This window comes from Muntiacus reevesi, chromosome 3, assembly GCF_963930625.1.
Source record: "Muntiacus reevesi chromosome 3, mMunRee1.1, whole genome shotgun sequence".
Classification (NCBI taxonomy): Eukaryota; Metazoa; Chordata; class Mammalia; order Artiodactyla; family Cervidae; genus Muntiacus; species Muntiacus reevesi.
This window is the reverse complement of record NC_089251.1, coordinates 121,671,326-121,691,930: the sequence shown is the minus strand read 5'-3', so window position 1 is coordinate 121,691,930 and position 20,605 is coordinate 121,671,326. Positions and strand designations below refer to the sequence as shown.

The following is a 20,605-nucleotide window of genomic DNA, read 5'->3' as shown; positions in this document are numbered from 1 at the left end:
CTTGTTTACAACCCACAAAAATGTGAAAGCCATCCTTGGATCTCCAGCCATAAAACATTAAGCCAAATTTGGCCCACAGGCAGTTGTTTGCCACCCTTTAAAAAACAAACTAAATGAATAAACCAAATAATACATATTTTAGGTTATGGTAAAGGACATATATGGAAAAAAACAAAAGTTACAAAATAAAAAATTCTAACTTCTTGCCACTTACCACCCCTTCACACACGTATTTTCTTGTCTAGGAATTCCTGTTCCATTGCATGCTTTCTCCATCCAGCTGGCTCCCACTTGGTCTTCAAGATTGAGCTTAAAAATATCACCTCTTCTTGGGACTTCCCTGGTGGTACAGTGGTTAAGACTCTGTGCTCTCAATGCAGGAGGTCTGAGTTGGTTTCCTGGTTGGACAGCTAAGATCCTGCATGCCTCATGGTGCAGTCAAAAATAAAAATCGAATAAAAATTTAAAAATTCCCCATCCTCTCAGAATTCTTACCTGTAGCACATTGTGCCCAACTCTATTACAGAAACTATCTTGTTGGGTGGTGATTTTTTATTTGGCTCTCTCCAATTAAATACTAAAAACCGGGACAAAGGGAACATGATTTACTTGTCTCCAGTACTCAAAACAGGACCAGTCTATTAATTAGTACTCAATCCATATGTGAATGAATGAACATGTAAGCAGCGAAACTATCAGACAAAGGAAGTGAATCTGCTTGAGGAAAGGCACAAGTCAGGCCTTGGACTAAGTGCCCATGAAGGGAATTCATCATTAACTCTGTAGGCCAAAGAGAGGCAATGAATCTTTTTGAGCAGGAAAAGAATGTGATCAAAACCATGTTTTAGGAAAAGCAGGATGGTGGTGTGGGACTGATAATTCCAGCATTACCACTAACTGATGGTGTAACTCTAGATTAGTTCATTGACTTCTTAGTTCAGTTCAGTTCAGTTGCTCAGTCGTGTCTGACTCTTTTCCACCCCATGAATCGCAGCACGCCACACCTCCCTGTCCATCACCAACTCCCGGAGTTTACTCAAACTCATGCCCATTGAGTTGGTGATGCCATCCAGCCATCTCCTCCTCTGTCGTCCCCTTCTCCTCCTGCCCCCAATCCCTCCCAGCATCAGGGTCTTTTCCAATGAGTCAACTCTTCGCATGAGGTAGCCAAAGTATTGGAGTTTCAACTTCAGCATCAGTCCTTCCAGTGAACACCCAGAACTTATCTCCTTCAGGATGGACTGGTTGGATCTCCTTGCAGTCCAAGGGACTCTCAAGAGTCTTCACCAACACCACAGTTCAAAAGCATCAATTTTTCGGCACTCAGCTTTCTTCACAGTCCAACTCTCACATCCATACATGACCACTGGAAAAACCATAGCCTTGACCAGACAGACCTTTGTTGGCAAAGTAATGTCTCTGCTTTTTAATATGCTATCTAGGTTGGTTATAACTTTCCTTCCAAGGAGTAAGCGTCTTTTAATTTCATGGCTGCAGTCACCATCTGCAGTGATTTTGGAGCCCAAAAAAATAAAGTCTGACACTGTTTCCACTGTCTCCCCATCTATTTCCCATGAGGTGATGGGACCGGATGACATTCACTTCTTTTCTTTCTTTTTTTTTTTTTTTCATTTATTTTTATTAGTTGGAGGCTAATTACTTTACAATATTGTAGTGGTTTTTGTCATACATTGACATGAATCAGCCATGGATTTACATGTATTCCCCATCCCGATCCCCCCTCCCACCTCCCTCTCTACCCGATCCCTCTGGGTCTTCCCAGTGCACCAGGTCCGAGCACTTGTCTCATGCATCCAACCTGGGCTGGTGATCTGTTTCACCCTAGATAATATACATGTTTCGATGCTGTTCCCTCGAAACATCCCACCCTCACCTTCTCCCACAGAGTCCAAAAGTCTGTTCTGTACATCTGTCTCTTTTTCTGTTTTAAATATAGGGTTATCATTACCATCTTTCTAAATTCCATATATATGTGTTAGTATACTGTAATGGTCTTTATCTTTCTGGCTTACTTCACTCTGTACAATGGGCTCCACTTTCATCCATCTCATTAGAAATGATTCAAATGAATTCTTTTTAACGGCCGAGTAATATTCCATAGTGTATATGTACCAAAGCTTCCTTATCCATTCGTCTGCTGATGGGCATCTAGGTTGCTTCCATGTCCTGGCTATTATAAACAATGCTGCGATGAACATTGGGGTGCACGTGTCTCTTTCAGATCTGGTTTCCTCGGTGTGTATGCCCAGTAGTGGGATTGCTGGGTCATATGGCAGTTCTATTTCCAGTTTTTTAAGAAATCTCCCCACTGTTTTCCATAGAGGCTGTACTAGTTTGCATTCCCTCCAAAAGTGTAAGAGGGTTCCCTTTTCTCCACACCCTCTCCAGCATTTATTGCTTGTAGACTTTTGGATAGCAGCCATCCTGACTGGCGTATAATGGTACCTCATTGTGGTTTTGATTTGCATTTCTCTAATAATGAATGATGTTGAGCATCTTTTCATGTGTTTGTTAGCCATCTGTATGTCTTCTTTGGAGAAATGTCTGTTTAGTTCTTTGGCCCATTTTTTGATTGGATCATTTATTTTTCTGGAGTTGAGCTGCAGGAGTTACTTGTATATTTTTGAGATTAATCCTTTGTCTGTTTCTTTGTTTGCTATTATTTTCTCCCAATTTGAGGGCTGTCTTTTCACCTTACTTATAGTTTCCTTTGTAGTGCAAAAGCTTTTAAGTTTCATTAGGTCCCATTTGTTTATTTTTGCTTTTGTTTCTAATATTCTGGGATGTGGGTCATAGAGGATCCTGCTGTGATTTATGTCGGAGAGTGTTTTGCCTATGTTCTCCTCTAGGAGTTTTATAGTTTCTGGTCTTACATTTAGATCTTTAATCCATTTTGAGTTTATTATTGTGTATGGTGTTAGAAAGTGTTCTAGTTTCATTCTTTTACAGGTAGTTGACCAGTTTTCCCAGCACCACTTGTTAAAGAAGTTGTCTTTTTTCCATTGTATATCCTTGCCTCCTTTTTCAAAGATAAGGTGTCCATAGGTTCGTGGATTTATCTCTGGGCTTTCTATTCTGTTCCATTGATCTATATTTCTGTCTTTGTGCCAGTACCATACTGTCTTGATGACTGTGGCTTTGTAGTAGAGTCTGAAGTCAGGCAGGTTGATTCCTCCAGTTCCATTCATTTCTCAAGATTACTTTGGCTATTCCAGGTTTTTTTGTATTTCCATACAAATTGTGAAATTATTTGTTCTAGTTCTGTGAAAAATACCGTTGGTAGCTTGATAGGGATTGCATTGAATCTATAGATTGCTTTGGGTAGTATAGCCATTTTGACAATATTGATTCTTCCAATCCATGAACACGGTATGTTTCTCCATCTATTTCTGTCCTCTTTGATTTCTTTCATCAGTGTTTTATAGTTTTCTATGTATAGATCTTATGTTTCTTTAGGTAGATATACTCCTAAGTATTTTATTCTTTTTGTTGCAATGGTGAATGGTAATTTTTCCTTAATTTCTCTTTCTGTTTTCTCATTGTTAGTGTATAGGAATGCAAGGGATTTCTGTGTGTTAATTTTATATCCTGCAACTTTACTATATTCGTTGATTAGCTCTAGTAATTTTCTGGTAGAGTCTTTAGGGTTTTCTATGTAGAGGATCGTGCCATCTGCAAACAGAGTTTCACTTCTTCTTTTCCTATCTGGATTCCTTTTTACTTTTTTCCTGCTCTGATTGCTGTGGCCAACACTTCCAAAACTATGTTGAATAGTAATGGTGTGAGTGGGCACCCTTGTCTTGTTCCTGATTTTAGGGGAAAGGCTTTCAATTTTTCACCATTCAGGGTAATGCTTGCTGTGGGTTTGTCATATATATTTTTATTATATTGAGTTATGTTCCTTCTATTCCTGCTTTCTGGAGAGTTTTAATCATAAATGGGTGTTGAATTTTGTCAAAGGCTTTCTCTGCATCTATTGAGATAATCGTATGATTTGTATCTTTCAATTTCTTAATGTGGTGTATTACATTGATTGAATTGTGGATATTAAAGAATCCTTGCATTCCTGGGATAAAGACCACTTGGTCATGGTGTATGATTTTTTTAATATGCTGTTGGATTCTGTTTGCTAGAATTTTGTTAAGGATTTTTGCATCTATGTTCATCAGTGATATTGGCCTGTAGTTTTCTTTTTTTGTGGCATCTTTGTCTGGTTTTGGAATTAGGGTGATGGTGGCCTCATAGAATGAGTTTGGAAGTTTAGCTTCTTCTGCAATTTTCTGGAAGAGTTTGAGTAAGATAGGTGTTAGCTCTTCTCTAAATTTTTGGTAGAATTCAGCTGTGAAGCCATCTGGTCCTGGGCTTTTGTTTGCTGGAAGATTTCTGATTACAGTTTCGATTTCCTTGCTTGTGATGGGTGTGTTAAGATCTTCTATTTCTTCCTGGTTCAGTTTTGGAAAGTTATACTTTTCTCAGAACTTGTCCACTTCTTCCAAGTTGTCCATTTTATTGGCATAGAGTTGCTGGTAGTAGTCTCTAATGATCCTTTGTATTTCAGTGTTGTCTGTTGTAATCATTCCATTTTCATTTCTAATTTTTGCTAATTTGATTCTTCTCTGTTTGTTTCTTAATGAGTCTTGCTAATGGTTTGTCAATTTTGTTTATTTTTTTAAAACACCAGCTTTTAGCTTTGTTGATTTTTGCTATGGTCTCTTTAGTTTCTTTTGCATTTATTTCTGCCCTAATTTTTAAGATTTCTTTCCTTCTACTAACCCTGGGGTTCTTCACTTCTTCCTTCTCTAATTTCTTTAGGTGTAGAGTTAGGTTATTTATTTGACTTTTTTCTTGTTTCTTGTTTCTTGAGGTAGGCCTGTAATGCTATGAATCTTCCCCTTAGCACTGCTTTTACAGTGTCCCATAGGTTTTGGGTTGTTGTGTTTTCATTTTCATTCATTTCTATGCATATTTTGATTTCTTTTTTGATTTCTTCTATGATATGTTGGTTATTCAGAAGCGTGTTATTTAGCCTCCATATGTTTGAATTTTTAATAATTTCTTTCCTGTAATTGAGATCTAATCTTACTGCACTGTGGTCAGAAAAGATGAATGGAATGCTTTCAATTTTTTGGAATTTACCAAGACTAGATTTATGGCCCAGGATGTGATCTATTCTGGAGAAGGTTCCATGTGCACTTGGGAAAACGGTGAAGTTGATTGTTTTGGGGTGAAATGTCCTATAGATGTCAGTTAGGTCTAGCTGGTCCATTCTGTCATTTAAAGTTTGTGTTTCCTTGTTAATTTTCTGTTTAGTTGATCTATCCATAGTTGTGAGTGGGGTATTAAAGTCTCCCACTATTATTGTGTTACTATTAATTTCCTCTTTCATACTCATTAGCATTTGCCTTACATATTGTGGTGCTCCTATGTTGGGTGCATATATATTTATAATTGCTATATCTTCTTCTTGGATTGATCCTTTGATCATTATATTGTGTCCTTCTTTGTCTCTTTTCACAGCCTTTATTTGACAGTCTATTTTATCTGATATTAGTATTGCAACTCCTGCTTTCTTTTGTACTCCGTTTGCGTGAAATATTTTTTTCAGCCCTTCACTTTTACTCTGTATGTGTCCCTTGTTTTGAGGTGGGTCTCTTGTAGACAGCATATATAGGGGTCTTGGTTTTGTATCCATTTAGCCAGTCTTTGTCTTTTGGTTGGGGCATTCAATCCATTTACATTTAAGGTAATTATTGATAGGTGTGATCCCGTTGCCCTTTACTTTGTTGTTTTGGGTTCACGTTTATGCAATTTCTGGGTTTCCTGTCTAGAGAAGATCCTTTAGCGTTTGTTGAAGAGCTGGTTTGGTGGTGCTGAATTCTCTCAGCTTTTGCTTGTCTGTAAAGCTTTTGAATTCTCCTTCATATCTGAATGAGATCCTTGCTGGGTACAGTAATCTAGGTTGTAGGTTATTCTCTTTCATTATTTGAAGTGTGTCCTGCCATTCCCTTCTGGCCTGAAGGGTTTCTATTGATAGATCAGCTGTTATCCTTATAGGAATCCCTTTGTGTGTTATTTGTTGTTTCTCCCTTGCTGCTTTTAATATTTTGTGTTTGATCTTTGTTAATTTGATTAATATGTGTCCTGGGGTGTTTCACCTTGGGTTTATCCTGTTTGGGATTCTCTGGGCTTCTTGCACTTGGGTGGCTATTTCCCTCCCCATTTTAGGGAAGTTTTCAGCTATTATCTCCTCGAGTATCTTCTCATGGCCTTTCTTTTTGTCTTCTTCTTCTGGGACTCCTATGATTCGAATGTTGGGGCATTTCACATTGTCCCAGAGGTCCCTGAGGTTGTCCTCATTTCTTTTGATTCTTTTTTCTCTTTTCCTCTCTGCTTCATTTGTTTTCACCATTTTATCTTCTACCTCACTTATCCTATCTTCTGTCTCCATTATTCTACTCATGGTTCCCTCCGGAGTGTTTTTGATCTCATTTATTGCAGTATTCATTTTTAATTGACTCTTTTTTATTTCTTCTAGATCCTTGTTAAACATTTCTTGCATCCTCTCCATCTTTGTCTCCAGGCTATTTATCTGTAATTCCATTTTGTTTTCAAGATTTTGGATCATTTTTATTATCATTATTCTCAATTCTTTTTCAGGTAGATTCCCTATCTCCTCCTCTTTTGTTTGACTTGGTGGGCATTTTTCATGTTCCATTACCTGTTGGGTATTTCTCTGTCTTTTCATCTTGTTTAGATTGCTGTGTCTGGAGTGTGCTTTCTGTATTCTGGTGGTCCGTGGTTCCTTTTTATTGTGGAGGTTTCACCCAGTGGGTGGGGTTGGACGATTGGTTTGTCAAGGTTTCCTGGTTAGGGAAGCTTGTGTCAGTGTTCTGGTGCATGATTTTGGATTTCTTCTCTCTGGAGTGCAATGGAGTGCCCAGTAGTGAGTTTTGAGATGGGTCTATGTGTTAGGTGTGACTTTGGGCAGCCTGTATGTTGACACTCAGGTCTATGTTCCTGCGTTGCTAAAGAATTTGCATGATATGTCTTGTTCTGGAGCTTATTGGTTCTTGGGTGGTGGTTGGTTTCAGAGTAGGTATGGAGGCTTTTGGATGGTCTCTTATTACTTAGAGTTCCATGTAGTCAGGAGTTTTCTGGTGTTCTCAGGTTTTGGGCTTAAGTCTCCTGCCTCTGGATTTCAGTTTTATTCTTCCAGTAGTCTCAAGACTTCTCCAACTATACAGCACTGATAGTAAAACTTCTAGGTTAATGGTGAAAAGATTCTCCCCCGTGAGGGACACCAGAGAGGTTCACAGAGTTACATGAAGAAGAGGAGAGGGAGTAGGGAGATAGAGACGAGCAGGAAGAGGAAAAGGGGGACTCAAGAGGAGAGAGACAGATCTACGCAGTTGTCTGTTCCCAGAGTGTTCTCCATAGCCCAGACACCCACAGAGATTCACAGAATTGAATTGGGAAGAAAGGGGAAAGGAGGAAATAGAGGTGTTCTGAGGTAGAAAAGAGAGAGTCAAAAGTGGGAGAGAGTAATCAACAGACTCCTGAATAGAAATGGGAACTGAATATTGGATTCTTAAATGTCCAAAATTTATATCACATACTAAAAACACAGATTAAAAATCTAGCATAGAGGTTAGACTCTTTAAAACACAATACTTAAAAACAAAAACAAAAGCACCAAAAAAATTTAGAAATATATGAAGTTTGGTTTAAAAATAGGGCTTCTCTCTTTTTTTTTTTGCAAGGTTATAGTGAAATGAAAATGAAAATTAAGGAATAATAGAGGAATATTAGAGGACTTTAAAAGGAAATAAGAAAAACAAGAAAAAAAAACAAAAAAAATTTTTTTTCCCTAATTAAAAAAATCATAAAAATCTATGAAAATGAAAGTTAAGGAGTAATGGGGGAGTAATAGGGAATTTTAAAAGAAAATAATAGCGGAAAAATAAAAAAGAAAAGGAAAGAAAAAAATTTTTTAATTAAAAAAATTTTTTTTAATTAAAAAAAAATATATATATATATATATATATCTAGGAATTTCTCTGGAGCTGTTGCGGTCAGTGTGGGTTCGGTTCAGTTTCAGATAGCTCCTCGTTCCAGCTTACACTTCTCGATATCTACAGGCCCCTTCCGGTGTAGTCGGTGTTACCTACAGGGATTTTAATCTGTTGCACCGGTCCTTTCTGAAGCGGTTCCCTTTGTTTGTTTGGCTTCCGTTTGCCGTCTCTTCGGTGTCTAATTTCCGCCCTGACACAGGCGGGCGGAGGTGATCTCTTATTTAGGTTCGCTAGTTCAGTTGCGCTGCGGGGAGGGAGGAGCGCTGCAGACAGATATCGCTGTGTGTGGGGAGCACTCACCATTTTCCAGCCACACTGAGTTTGTCCCCACTCACGGGTGTCTGTACTTTCCCCGTCTATGCTGCTCAGGCTCCCGGCTGCTCTATAGGGAGCATGCCCGCATTGCGTGCAGTTCCAGTTTTCGGGTACTCCACAAAAGCGCGGACTCGGTTGCGCCTGCATTTTGTGCCTTCCCCGGCCTGAGCGACTCAGGCAGCCAGGAACTTGACGTGCGCATTCTCCCCTCTGCGGCCCCAGCCTCAGTTTCTGTGTGCGCTGGATGTCAGCGGCTTGTGTTTGTTCTCAGGAGCTGGCCTCTAGGCGCGACCCTCCCAGCAGATGTCGACCATCCAGAATCTCAGGAAGTCTCTGTATAGAAACTGGAGGCCTATTTGCAGTGTGGGAGGGGATGCCGTCTCTGGGGCCGAGTTTGCCCCTTTCCCCTCCCCCCTGCCTCCTACCTCCGGCGGGGATGGGCCGATCTGCCGCAAGCTAGCTCTTCTCTGGAGTTTCTCAGTTCCTTTGTTTTACGAACGGCCGGCAGTGTGTTGGGGCTGGTTAGTTTTCTCTCTTGCTATCCCACAGTTTAAAAAAGCTCCCTCCGATTGCTCTCAGGGCCTTCGGGCCCGGTCCTTACCCTAAGCAATGCCGCCCGCTCCTCTCCGTTCCACCCCCACTTGCTGGTGGCGGATGCGGGCATCTGGGGTATTTCCTGCTGGGAGTTGCTTTTAGGCACGTAATCTGTGGGCCTTATTTAATTTTTCCTTACAGTTAGGTTGCCCTCCGTGATTCAAAAACTTCCCCCAGACCCACCAGTGCGAGGGTTTCCTGGTGTTTGAAAACTTCCTCTATTAAGACTCCCTTCCCGGGACGGGTCTCCGTCCCTAGCTCTTTTGTCTCTCTTTTTATCTTTTATATTTTGTCCTACCTCCTTTCGAAGACAATGGGTTGCTTTTCTGGAGGCCTGATGTCCTCTGCTAGCGATCAGAAGTTGTTTTGTGAAATTTGCTCAGCGTTCAATTGTTCTTTCGATGAATTTGTAGGGGAGAAAGTGGTCTCCCCATCCTATTCTTCCGCCATCTTGGCTCCTGCCATTGACTTCTTAAGGGGTCTCAGTTTTCTCATCTCTCCACCCAATCTGGAAAGGCTCAAGAATTCATTGAGATTGCCTGAAGGTTAAATCAGATAACTAAAAGAAAATAATGTCTTCCATAAACCAGCTACTTGATAAATTATAGTTGTAATAGATGGATTAAGAATGCAGTAGTCCAAATAAGAATAGTGTATTAGATGATCCTCTGTCATTAATTAAAAAAAAAAGAGGTACTTCCCTGACGGTCCAGTGGTTAAGAATCTGCCTTACAATGCAAAGGACATGGGTTCGATCCCTGGTCAGAGAGCTAAGATCCCACATGCCACTGAGCAACTCAGCCTGTGTGCTACAACTACTGAGCCCTTGCACCACAAATAGAGAATCTGTGTGCCGTAATGAAAGATCCCCCATGACACAAGGAAGATCTCACATGCCACAGCTCAGACTCAACAAATATAATAAATAAATATTTTTTTAATTTATAATAAATTCTATAAATATAATATATATTTATAATTATAAATAAATATAATAAATACATATTTTAAAAATATTTATAATAAATAAATATTTTTTTAAAAAAAGAAAAGAGCTGTATTTAGGCCACTAATTCCTAAAATGTTGGTTTAAAGTGTAAACATTATGATAATTGCTGGTGTTCTTTGAGAACGTGACCTAACTCATGCCAGGAACTGTCCTAATGTTTTTTATGTGTTATCTCATTTAATCCTCTTTTTAAATGAAATATAAGCCCAAATCTGCCCATGCTCTTAACAAATATTCTATGTATGTTATAATAATAGCTCATAAATTTTTTTTTAGCTCATAAGTTTTAATCAGGATGTGGAAAAGTCTGATAGAATTCTAACCTGTATGTTTAATACATGGTTTTTAACTTTAGGACTTGCAGGAAAGCCTGGTGAGAAAGGAAACAGAGGCAATCCAGGGTTACCGGGTATAAAAGGACTCCCAGGGCTTCCTGGGCCAGCAGGACCACCAGGTATGACTGATTCCCTAATAGAAATATTCCCTAATAGAAATATCAGGTGTCACGTTTTCCTAGACCTAAATGTAACAAAAGTGTGTTTCTAGAATATGAATTCTGCCCCAACAGTGTTCCAACAGAAATCTGCTTCTTATAATTTAACCAAATTGTGGTCAGCCTGCATTAACTAAAAATATTAACCTACATGAAGTTCTATTTTGCATTCAAAATGTTAATTTGAAATTGCTGGTATATATTGCAAGCTATCATTTATTACAATATCATATATCCTGGAAGAAAGTAAGAAAACGCTTTAGAGGCCTCTTTCTACTTTAAACAAGTTATTCAGTTTGCAAAGTCACTTTTTAAATAAATAAATTTGTCCCCTATTCCCCGTGACATCACTGATGAAATATATTACATGGTTATAAAATTTCCTTGTTGTATTTGGAAATCTATTATTGTCTAGTATTGTCACAGTAGCCCCTTCTTTCCTGCTGGCCTTGGTCCTAGGATGATTTTGATGTTTGAACTCCAGGCCTGCTGACCAAAATATAATTTTCTCTAATTGTACATTTTCTGAATTGCCAGTCCCTTCCCTATTTGAAGGCATAAAGGCAGCTAAACAAGTACCTAAACCAGCTGGTCTGGTTGCTCTGGGTGCATTCATTTGTGCAAGCAACAAATGTTTATTCAGCATCTACTGTGTCCAGAAACTACACAGAGCATATGACTATTTATTTGTTCTCAAGGTCCCAGAGGAGAGCCGGGCAGCATTGGGAATCCCGGTGAGCCAGGACCACGTGGCATCCCAGGAAGCATGGGAAACATAGGAGTACCAGGTAACACGTAAGGTCCTATTGTGAGCCTACCACCTCCTGATGAGTTCTGATTCTACATATTCTGTGTTGTCACTTTGGTTTTCCACTTGGTAGAAAGTTGGTGTACAACTAGATATGCTTTTAGACAAAGGTACTGTATGCAGCAAGAACATGAGAATGAAATAAATATTTACACTGTGCAGAAAATCATCCATTGAGGCTACTTGACACATGAGAGCTTCTGAGAAACCAACTTCATGGCAGAAAGATGGTTTGAGCAAAGGTCAGAAGTAGAATCCTTCAAGATCTCTGCCTTTACCTATTTTACCTGATTTCTTTCCTAATTTCAGGTACTAAAGGAATGAAGGGAACTGTGGGATTCCCGGGTCTAGCTGGAAGTCCAGGCCTCCCAGGTATTCATGGTCTCCAAGGAGATAAGGGAGAGCCAGGTTACTCAGAAGGTGCAAGGCCAGGACCAGCAGGACCAAAGGTATGTAGGCCATGGAAGTATTTACGTTTTGGTAGTAGAATGAGTCCTTTTAAATATCAACAAGCATCTGGATTCATTGTGGGCAAGGAAAATTGAAAACATTACTGTATTTTCAAGTATTTGTTTGGGTTTTTTGTTTTGTTTTGTTTTCCTCTCTCTATAACTCAGGATGTCTATCACACAGTTTAAACTTTTGAGTTTATTTTGTCCAGTTTCAACCCCCGAGATATTTCTCATAACTGGCCCTGTAATTTATGCATGCTTCCTGGTGGGCTTCCCTGATGGCTCAGACTATGAGGAATCCGTCTGCAATGCTGGAGACCTGGGTTCGATCCCTGGGTTGGGAAGATCCCCTGGAAGAGGGCATGGAAACCCACTCCAGTTCTCTTGCCTGGAGAATCCCCATGGACAGAGGAGACTGGTGGGCTATAGGTCCTGGGGTCACAAAGAGTCGAACACAACTGAGTGACTAAGTGCATACACACACACAATTGAGGATGTCTATCACACAGTTTCAACTTCTGAGTGTACTTTCTCCAGTTTCAACCCATGAGATAGTTCTCATAACTGGCCCTGCAATTTATGTATGCTGCCAGCAGAAGTCAGTGATCACAGGCCCGTATAAGATTGCCCAGGCAGTGTTTATCAGTCTCTGCTCTGGATTCAAATCACACATGCTTACCAAAATAAATTTCCCAACTTTATAATAAAAAACACTTATTAAACATAATAAAAGATATAAAATAAAATAAATTTAGAGAATTATTTAAAAACACACACACAAATTCTAAGATATGTTTATCTTTCTTAATTGTTTTAGAACTTTATTTTCATTGCATTACACAGAGAATTTATTTATCTTGTCCCAGTGTTTTCAGCACTTGTGCTCTGTTGAAGTCCTCCCTTGTATGTTACATCATGCAGTAACCAAAGGTTTCAGTGGGGTTCAGTTGTTCTTTAGGTTTATCTTCTTCCAACCTTTCTGTCTATAGCAACTACACTAAGATTCAGAGCAAGACTGAGAGAGTAGCTAACAGAAATTCCCACAAGCTGGGGGTTTTAACTTGTAATTCCATGGACCCCTGGGGAAGCCTATTGGATCCAAAGAAAAATTGAATCCAGATCGATTTCATCGATCCTGAATTTGAATGAAAACCATTTGGAGATAGAGTTTTTTGTTTGTTTGTTTTTCTTTTATAGGAGTCTGTTATTTTTCATCAGACTTTCAAGAGTATGTGATTCCAAAGAATATAAAAATTGTTACTTAGGGGACTTTCTCCCTGATTCTGTTTTGAGCCAATAAAATACCACCTTTCCTAAAGATTTCCTCCAGCTATAAATCAGCATGAAAGAAAAATTTTTAGAAACCACAAAGGCCCAAGAAAGTACCCCTTTATTACTTGGAGTACAAACAAATTTCCCTTTGCCCTTTATTTTTAACTAGATCCTCAGAAAACCAGGGAGAAATTCTTTCCATTCTTTCCTCAATGAGTAATTGTATTTGACTGAATTCATTCAATTAATTAACAGTTTCATTTAGATTTAAATTTTTCATAGGTAACTACAGAAGAAATTTTTAAAAAACTGTACACTGTACACAAAATAAGCTGACTTTATCATGCTGGCAAATCTTAGTAACAGAGTAGTATTTTAATCAGCTACCATCAAGATTCTGTTAGTCACTATCAAATCCATATGTTCTGGCTTATCATAAAAGCAAGGTACAGATTTAATGAATAGAAAACCATGGAAAGTTTTGGGTTTTTTACATTTATTTATCTGCATGCAGAGTATCTGATGAACACACATCTATTTGTTCTGTTTGCTTCTTATACCTGACTTAAACATTACAATTTGAACATATACATTTGTGATTAATATCTGTCTCCCAGTGGTCTCTAAATTTCCATGAAGGCAGGGATTGTATCTATCACATATCTGTATGCATACAATCATATTCCTGGCTTCCTGGGCATAAGACAGAGGTCCCATGCTGGTAAGGACTTCATGCTTGATTTAATCCTCTGCCATTTCTGTCTTGAATTGCTTTAAAAAAGTTTATTTTTAAAACACAAGAGAGGTACGTTTTCATTTTGCACTGCACCCCACAAATTATGTAGCCATCCTGTTTCCAGCAAGTTTTCAAGGTGCTGGCTCACAGCAGACATTTACCATGAATTGCTAGATAAGTCAATAAATGCAAACTAACATAGTTTATACTTAATTCTGATCACATATTCTGCTTATATGAGAATTTTAAAGGTGTTTGACTGAATTTAAGGGAGATCCAGGATTGCCAGGTGACATGGGCAAGAAAGGCGAAAGAGGGCCCCCTGGCGCACCTGGACGTTCGGGGCCTGCTGGACCAGAGGGACTTCCTGGGAGTCCCGGACCCCCTGGCCACCCAGGTGAGCCTGGCTTTGCAACCTGAATGCTGGAAGCCTGACACGTGTATGACCCTCGCTTCCTAGAATAGTGAATGGAAAGCTGTTTAGGCTTTTGTACTACAGTTGTCTTCTTTCACCTTTGATCTTTAAAATCAAAGACACTAAGAAAGAGCAAATGAATTGCAAGGAGCTCATTTCAGGCCAGTTTGGTGACCTGAAATCTTAAAACTTCCTGTAAACAAAATCTGGGGAGTGCTGCCTCATGTGAATTCAACCTAAAGGCATGAAATGTTAGCTCAATGTCCTTAGGATATTTGTATTCGTTTCCTTGGGCTTCCAAAGCAGATACACAGACTGGGTGACTTAAACAGAAATGCATTTTCTCAGTTCTGGAGGCTGAGAGTCTGAGATCAAGGTGTCCCAGAGCTGATTTCTTCTGAGGCCTCTCTCCTTGTCTTGTAGGCGGCCTCCTCCTCCAGGTGTCTTTCCTCTGCGTGTCTGAGTCACAATCTCTTCTTATAAGGACATCAGTCATGTTGGATTAGGGTCACCATCTGCCTTGGTGACCTCTTTTTAACGTAATTACTTCTTTAAATACCCTCCTGGGAATTCCCTCATGGTCCAGTGGTTAGGACTCCACTGGGGGCCAGAGTTCAATCCCTGGTCGGCGAACTAAGATCCCATAACTGGGGCAGCACAGGCAAAAAATAAATAAATAAACAAAGACCTACCTCCAAATGCAGTGATATTTTGAAATACTAAGTGATGAAGACTTCGGCAGATGCATTTGGGGGCAACACAATTTAACCTGTAACACTGTTGATCTGAGACTTTTTTTTTTCCTGACATGTTTCCAGTTTGAACATTGGGTTGCTTTCTTATTGATATTTGCTTATTTGGGTTTTCACTTCATTTGATCAAAAACAACTACTCAGTCACTGGTTTGCAGCTTCAGGTCTTACCTAAAGGCAATATTTAAACTATTTTTTCCAAACATGGAAAGGTTCAATGGATTTGCTGCTAAATCCCAATTAAAGTAATAAATCAGATATTCAGCTGTCCACCTGGCTGGGGTACGCATCCCTTTGAAAATGAGTGGACACAGCTCTGCTGTGCTTCTCTGGGGAAATAACATCCAGGACAAAACCCACTGTGACTGGTAGCAGGAGTGACCCATGAAGACCAGCTTGAGCACAATTGACTGTAACAACTGACGCTTAGCCATTGTTGGAATCATTCATCTTGTGGTTTTCTTTTTTCCTTTCCCTCTCTCTTCATTTACAGGGAAGTCTGGTCCTGGTGGTGATTTGGGGTCCAAAGGAATCAAAGGCTTCCCTGGCTTTCCAGGAATAAAAGGCCCTCCAGGTTCCATTTTTGTATTTTGTCTAGTTCCCTTTTGTGAGGGAAGCATGTTTTCTATATGGTTGGAATCTCTTTCTGCCTACCTGTATCTCTGACCCACAACTGCTCCTTGGAAGGTAGCTTCCAGTTACCAGTTCCCGACAACAGTGCAGAAAAGTGAGGTTAGGTGTAAATCAAAGATCGGGCTTCCCAGATGGTGCTTGTGGTAAAGAACCTGCCCGCCAGTGCCAGAGACATAAGAGACATGGGTTCGATCCCTGGGTCTGGAAGTTCCCCTGGAGGTGGGCATGGCAGTTCACTCCAGTATTCTTGCCTGGAGAATCCCCATGGACAGAGGAGCTTGGTGGGCTACAGTCCATAGGTGTTCTAAGTCAGACATGGCTGAAGCAACTTAGTGTGCTCTTCCTCCCAATTCAAAGATCAGCCAACCTACGCAAAGTGAAAATCCTCATGATAGCACTAACCAGTCCATGGCCTTCACTGTGAATTTAGCTTCATGTCACTACAGTTCTGAAAAATGAACACTTTTTACAGAATTCCACACATCTGGGGTTCACATCAGGCCATTGATAGGAAGTAAGTCCTCTCTTTGAATGGCTTTTTTTTCCAGGTCCTCCAGGATTGCCAGGAATTCCTGGCCCAGTGGGTGAGAGAGGTAATCAAGGACTTGATGGAATTCCTGGTCCAGCCGGAGAAAAAGGAGAAACAGGTACAGCTTGCTCACCATGGATATACTAGTTTTACTTTTCATAGAATGATTAGTGACACTGTAATTCTTCACCATTCTAGGAATTCTTCCCTGACAGAACTGATGACCTTTAAGTTGTTCTGGGTTGCAATAATTTCATTACCAAAGTGAAGTTGACCAAGTAGAATAAATTTTATATATAGGTCAATTTCACATTAGGGAATATATATGTGTGTGTGTTAGCCACTCAGTCATGTCCAACTCTACAACCCCATGGACTGCAGTCCACCATGCTCCTCTGTCCATGGGATTTTTCAGGTAAGAATACTGAAATGGGTTCCCACTTTCTACTCCAGGGGATCTTCCCAACCCAGGGATCAAACTCACATCTCTTGTATCTCCTGCACTGGCAGGCAGATTCTTTACCACTGTGCCACCTGGGAAGCCATATATAAATATAAATATATACATATATAATGAAGATGAATATATATTGTGTGTCACTCAGTCATGTTTAACTCTGACAGGTTGTTACTGAACTGTGAAAGACACTGGGATTCTTGGCCTCTGGAGGAGAGGAATTCAATCCGGGGCCAGTGACGAGACTTGATCGCTCAGAGCTTGTGTGTGATAAAGTTTTATTAAAGTATGAAAGAGACAGAGAAAGCTTTTGACATAGACATCAGAAGGGGGCAGAAAGAATACCCCCCCCCTGCTAGTCTTTAGCAGGATGTTATATAGCTACCAGCAGGCTGCTAATTAGAGAAAGGGAATGTCTCAAAACTCAGAGATAGGCACCAGGCCCCTCACCCACAATATGCATTTTGAGATAACATTGGCACAAGGTGAGTCATCCGGGGCCATAAAACGATTGACATGAATCTTGAAGAAAGGCAGGTTTCCAAGTAAATATATAGTTTCATCAACATAGATTAGAAGAGCAATGTATGAGTAAAACATGCTGGTTTGTTGAACCCTTATTGGTTCTGAGTCTTAAGCAGAACTGACTTGAAGAAAGACAGAGTCTAGGGTAAATACATAGTTCATTAACATAGCTTGAAAGAAACATTTTCATATGAAAAATGCATTGGTTAGCTCATGGTTTGAGAAAACTTAAGTTAAGGTGGAACAAGGTGTCATCATGGCAACACGGAATTTTAAGAGAAACCTCCTTTTAAATTTGTATAGAGAAGGGAAAAAATCTGACACTTGTAGTTTGTTTCCTTCTGCTGCTTAAGAGAGATAAAAAAATCATCTGACACTTGCAGCCTATTTCCTCCGTTTGCAGACCCCTAGCCTTCCTGCCTGTTACCCTCTCAACTCTTTGCAGTCCCATGGACTGTAGCTTACCAGGCTTCTCTGTCCATGGGATTCTCTAGGCAAGAATACTTGAGTAGGTTGCCATTTCCTTTCTCTATAATATATATTATATGATATAAATTAACTGTATATATAACATATTGAAATACAAACATTTTCTCTTTCAGGCTTGCTGGGAGCACCTCCAGGTCCAAGAGGGAAACCTGGTCCTCAAGGTGAGTGGTTCTTCTTCCCAAACCTGGTGATGTACATCTTCAAGGACAGAATCTGATTTAATAGCCCTGACAGATACACGTAGCATTTTGAATTAAAGAAGTCCCAGTGGTAACACAGGATATTTATATTCCTAGCAATCAAGTAAAAATGTTCCATTACTACCATCACAACAAAATGAACACACTAGGACACTGTGATCCAACTTTCAGATTTCCATCTATGAAAGTAAAAAGACTTCTTCTGTATTTCCTTCCTTGTTATCAGCATGGTTAAATGTATCACCTCCTAAAAAGATGGAGGTGGAATTGACAGCTTCTTAAGGAGTTTCCTCTCCCTGCTATTCTGAGCTGCAGTAGTAACACTAATCTTTTGCCACCTTGTTCTCTTCATTGGTCTGATTCCAATCCCTGAAGCCAGTGTGTGGCTCAGGCTACTGTTTATTCAGGGCTTTCCCATAACTCTCTCAGGATCTCAGACATGGCAATTTACTGAACATGTCATTAAGAACATACAAGTTTTTTGTTTGCCTCAGACTATTGCCAGACCCTTCAAGCATCTCAGAGCTTGCAGAAAGCTGAAATCATCTAAATTCATTTAAAAGTATAAATTACAGTCATAAAAAAGAACATGGTAGACAAAGTGTTAGATATTCAGTTTTATTTTCATCATCACTTTAAGCATTCTCTTCACAATATATAATTCCCCAAGTCCTTACCTGTGCCACCAGCCTCATCCTCACTTTTCCTTCTTCCTTCCATCTTTTCCTATTGTCATGCCATTTCCTATTGGATTGGCTAAGTTCATTTAGGTTTTTCCGTATGATGTTATAGATTTTATTTCTAGAATATTTCTAGAGTAACACAAAGGAGGGGGAGATTATTTTCAATTCATAAAACATTTTCCATTCATGAATGTCAAAGCACAATTTCTTGAAGGTTTTCTGAGATTAAATATATTAAGTTGTGACCTTCTGGGGGAGTCTTCTTTGGTAAATTCAAATCTCTCATCACCATTTCTCCCAGACTAGTGTTTATCTTATAGGGGAGAAGTAATCAGAGGACAGAACAGAAATTGCAACTTTGTCGTTCCTTTGTTGGGGTTTGGCTGGGCAACACTTGAAATGCACAAGCCGGCCCTGAAGTTTAGCTTTTTAATGCTCTGTTGAATTATCAGTGATTAAATAAAGTCATTGTCATGAAAATTCACCAGATAATAACAGACAGAACACTTTAGAGCTTATACTATGCTTTTTCATCTGCATATTCTCTCATTTGATATTTAAAGAACAGTGTTAAGTCAGATGTTACCTCTATTTTTAAAATAAAAAAACAGTGAAATGACTTTACCAGGAGAAACAGATAGCTGGAGGCAGAACTGAGTCTAGTCTGAACCCTGTCTTCATAGACGTACATCTCTCTTGTTGGGCTCTTTAAAAAAAATTATATTTTGAGTCTTAATACCTTTAAGCAAAGTGTCTCTGTTATTGGGGATAACCACAAACTATAACATCAAATACAGGGGCATTACAGAAACTTACCACTTTTCTTCGCAGGAGCCAAAGGAGACAGGGGAGCAGCAGGCTTGCCCGGCCTCCCTGGCAGGAAGGGGCCAGTGGGAGATGCCGGGCCTCCAGGGCCCGCTGGCATGACAGGACCTCAAGGGGCACCAGGCTTTCCTGGTGTAACCATCCCTGGCCAGAAAGGAGATCGAGGTCCACCTGGCTCCAGAGGAAACCCAGGTAGAGAATCTACTTTTAATTATGGTAAAAGAATGAAAATAACATTTGACATCAGGAGCTCTCAACCCACTCATGTGACCATCTTGCTTCTTTTTCCTTCTGGTCTTCTCTGTTTTCCCATTCCCACCTGTCCTCACATGGAGTGCATTAGGCTATTGGTGTCGAAGCAGAGGGACCTGTTTGAAAAATTAGTAAATACTGGCACTTCCCTGGTGGTGGTGTGCTGGTTAAGACTTTGCCTTCCAATGCAGGGGGTGCAGGTTCGATCCCTTGTTGGGAAACTAAGATCCCACATGCCTGTGGCCCAAAAAAACAAAACATAAAACAGAAGCAGAATTGTAACAAATTCCATAAAGACTTAAAAAATGGTCCAAATTAAAAAAAAATTTTTTTTTAAGAAAGAAAAATGAGTAAATATCAAGTTCATGAGCCCCTAGAGAGAGAGAAGCATCCATTCACCAGTACTGACTAAGCCCCTACTGTGTGTAAGGTACTGGGTTAGGCACTGATTATGCTCTAACAAACCGTCATCAAGGAGAAGCAGTTCCTGCCTCACACCTCGTGGCAGGTAACGTTAAGGTGCAGGGTTTGTTCTTCACTCAAAAGGGCAAAAACAGAACCTGCTAAGCTCCCTGAGTGGTAACACTGACAGGCTTTTTATGAATTCAGGCGTGCCTGGTCCTCCTGGGCCTCCAGGGAGTCCTGTAGAAGGCATAAAAGGAGACAAGGGGTTGATGGGAGAGCCTGGCCAAAGAGGTCCACCTGGAGCTGTAGGAGACATGGGGCCACCGGGTCCTCCGGTAAGTGGGAAATTATTTTGATGTCTGACCAACCTAGACAGCATATTAAAAAGCAGAGATATTACCTTGCCAACAAAGGTCCGTCTGGTCAAAGCTACTGGTTTTTCCAGTAGTCATGTATGGATGTGAGAGCTGGACTAGACAGAAAGCTGAGTGCCAAAGAATTGATGCTTTTGAACTGCAGTGCTGGAGAAGACTCTTGAGAGTTCCTTAGACAGCAAGGAGATCCAATCAATCCATCCTGAAGGAAATCAGTCCTGAATATTCATTGGCAGGACTGATGCTGAAGCTGAAACTCCAAAACTTTGGCCACCTGATGTGAAGAGCTGACTC

The 20,605-nt window shown here is 40.1% G+C and overlaps 1 protein-coding gene across 2 annotated transcripts in view; it reads left to right on the top strand.

Annotated features, from left to right (window-relative positions):
- The window catches only part of COL4A3 (collagen type IV alpha 3 chain), a 168,371-nt gene that overhangs the window by 125,014 nt on the left and 22,752 nt on the right, over positions 1-20,605 (top strand). For both annotated transcript variants that reach the window (XM_065930431.1, XM_065930430.1), the window contains 9 exons: positions 10,367-10,465; positions 11,203-11,292; positions 11,622-11,761; positions 14,043-14,169; positions 15,433-15,513; positions 16,121-16,219; positions 17,686-17,733; positions 19,287-19,472; positions 20,142-20,272. In XM_065930431.1, coding sequence (XP_065786503.1) covers positions 10,367-10,465; positions 11,203-11,292; positions 11,622-11,761; positions 14,043-14,169; positions 15,433-15,513; positions 16,121-16,219; positions 17,686-17,733; positions 19,287-19,472; positions 20,142-20,272 — 1,001 coding nt within the window. The remainder of the gene's footprint in view (positions 1-10,366; positions 10,466-11,202; positions 11,293-11,621; positions 11,762-14,042; positions 14,170-15,432; positions 15,514-16,120; positions 16,220-17,685; positions 17,734-19,286; positions 19,473-20,141; positions 20,273-20,605) is intronic.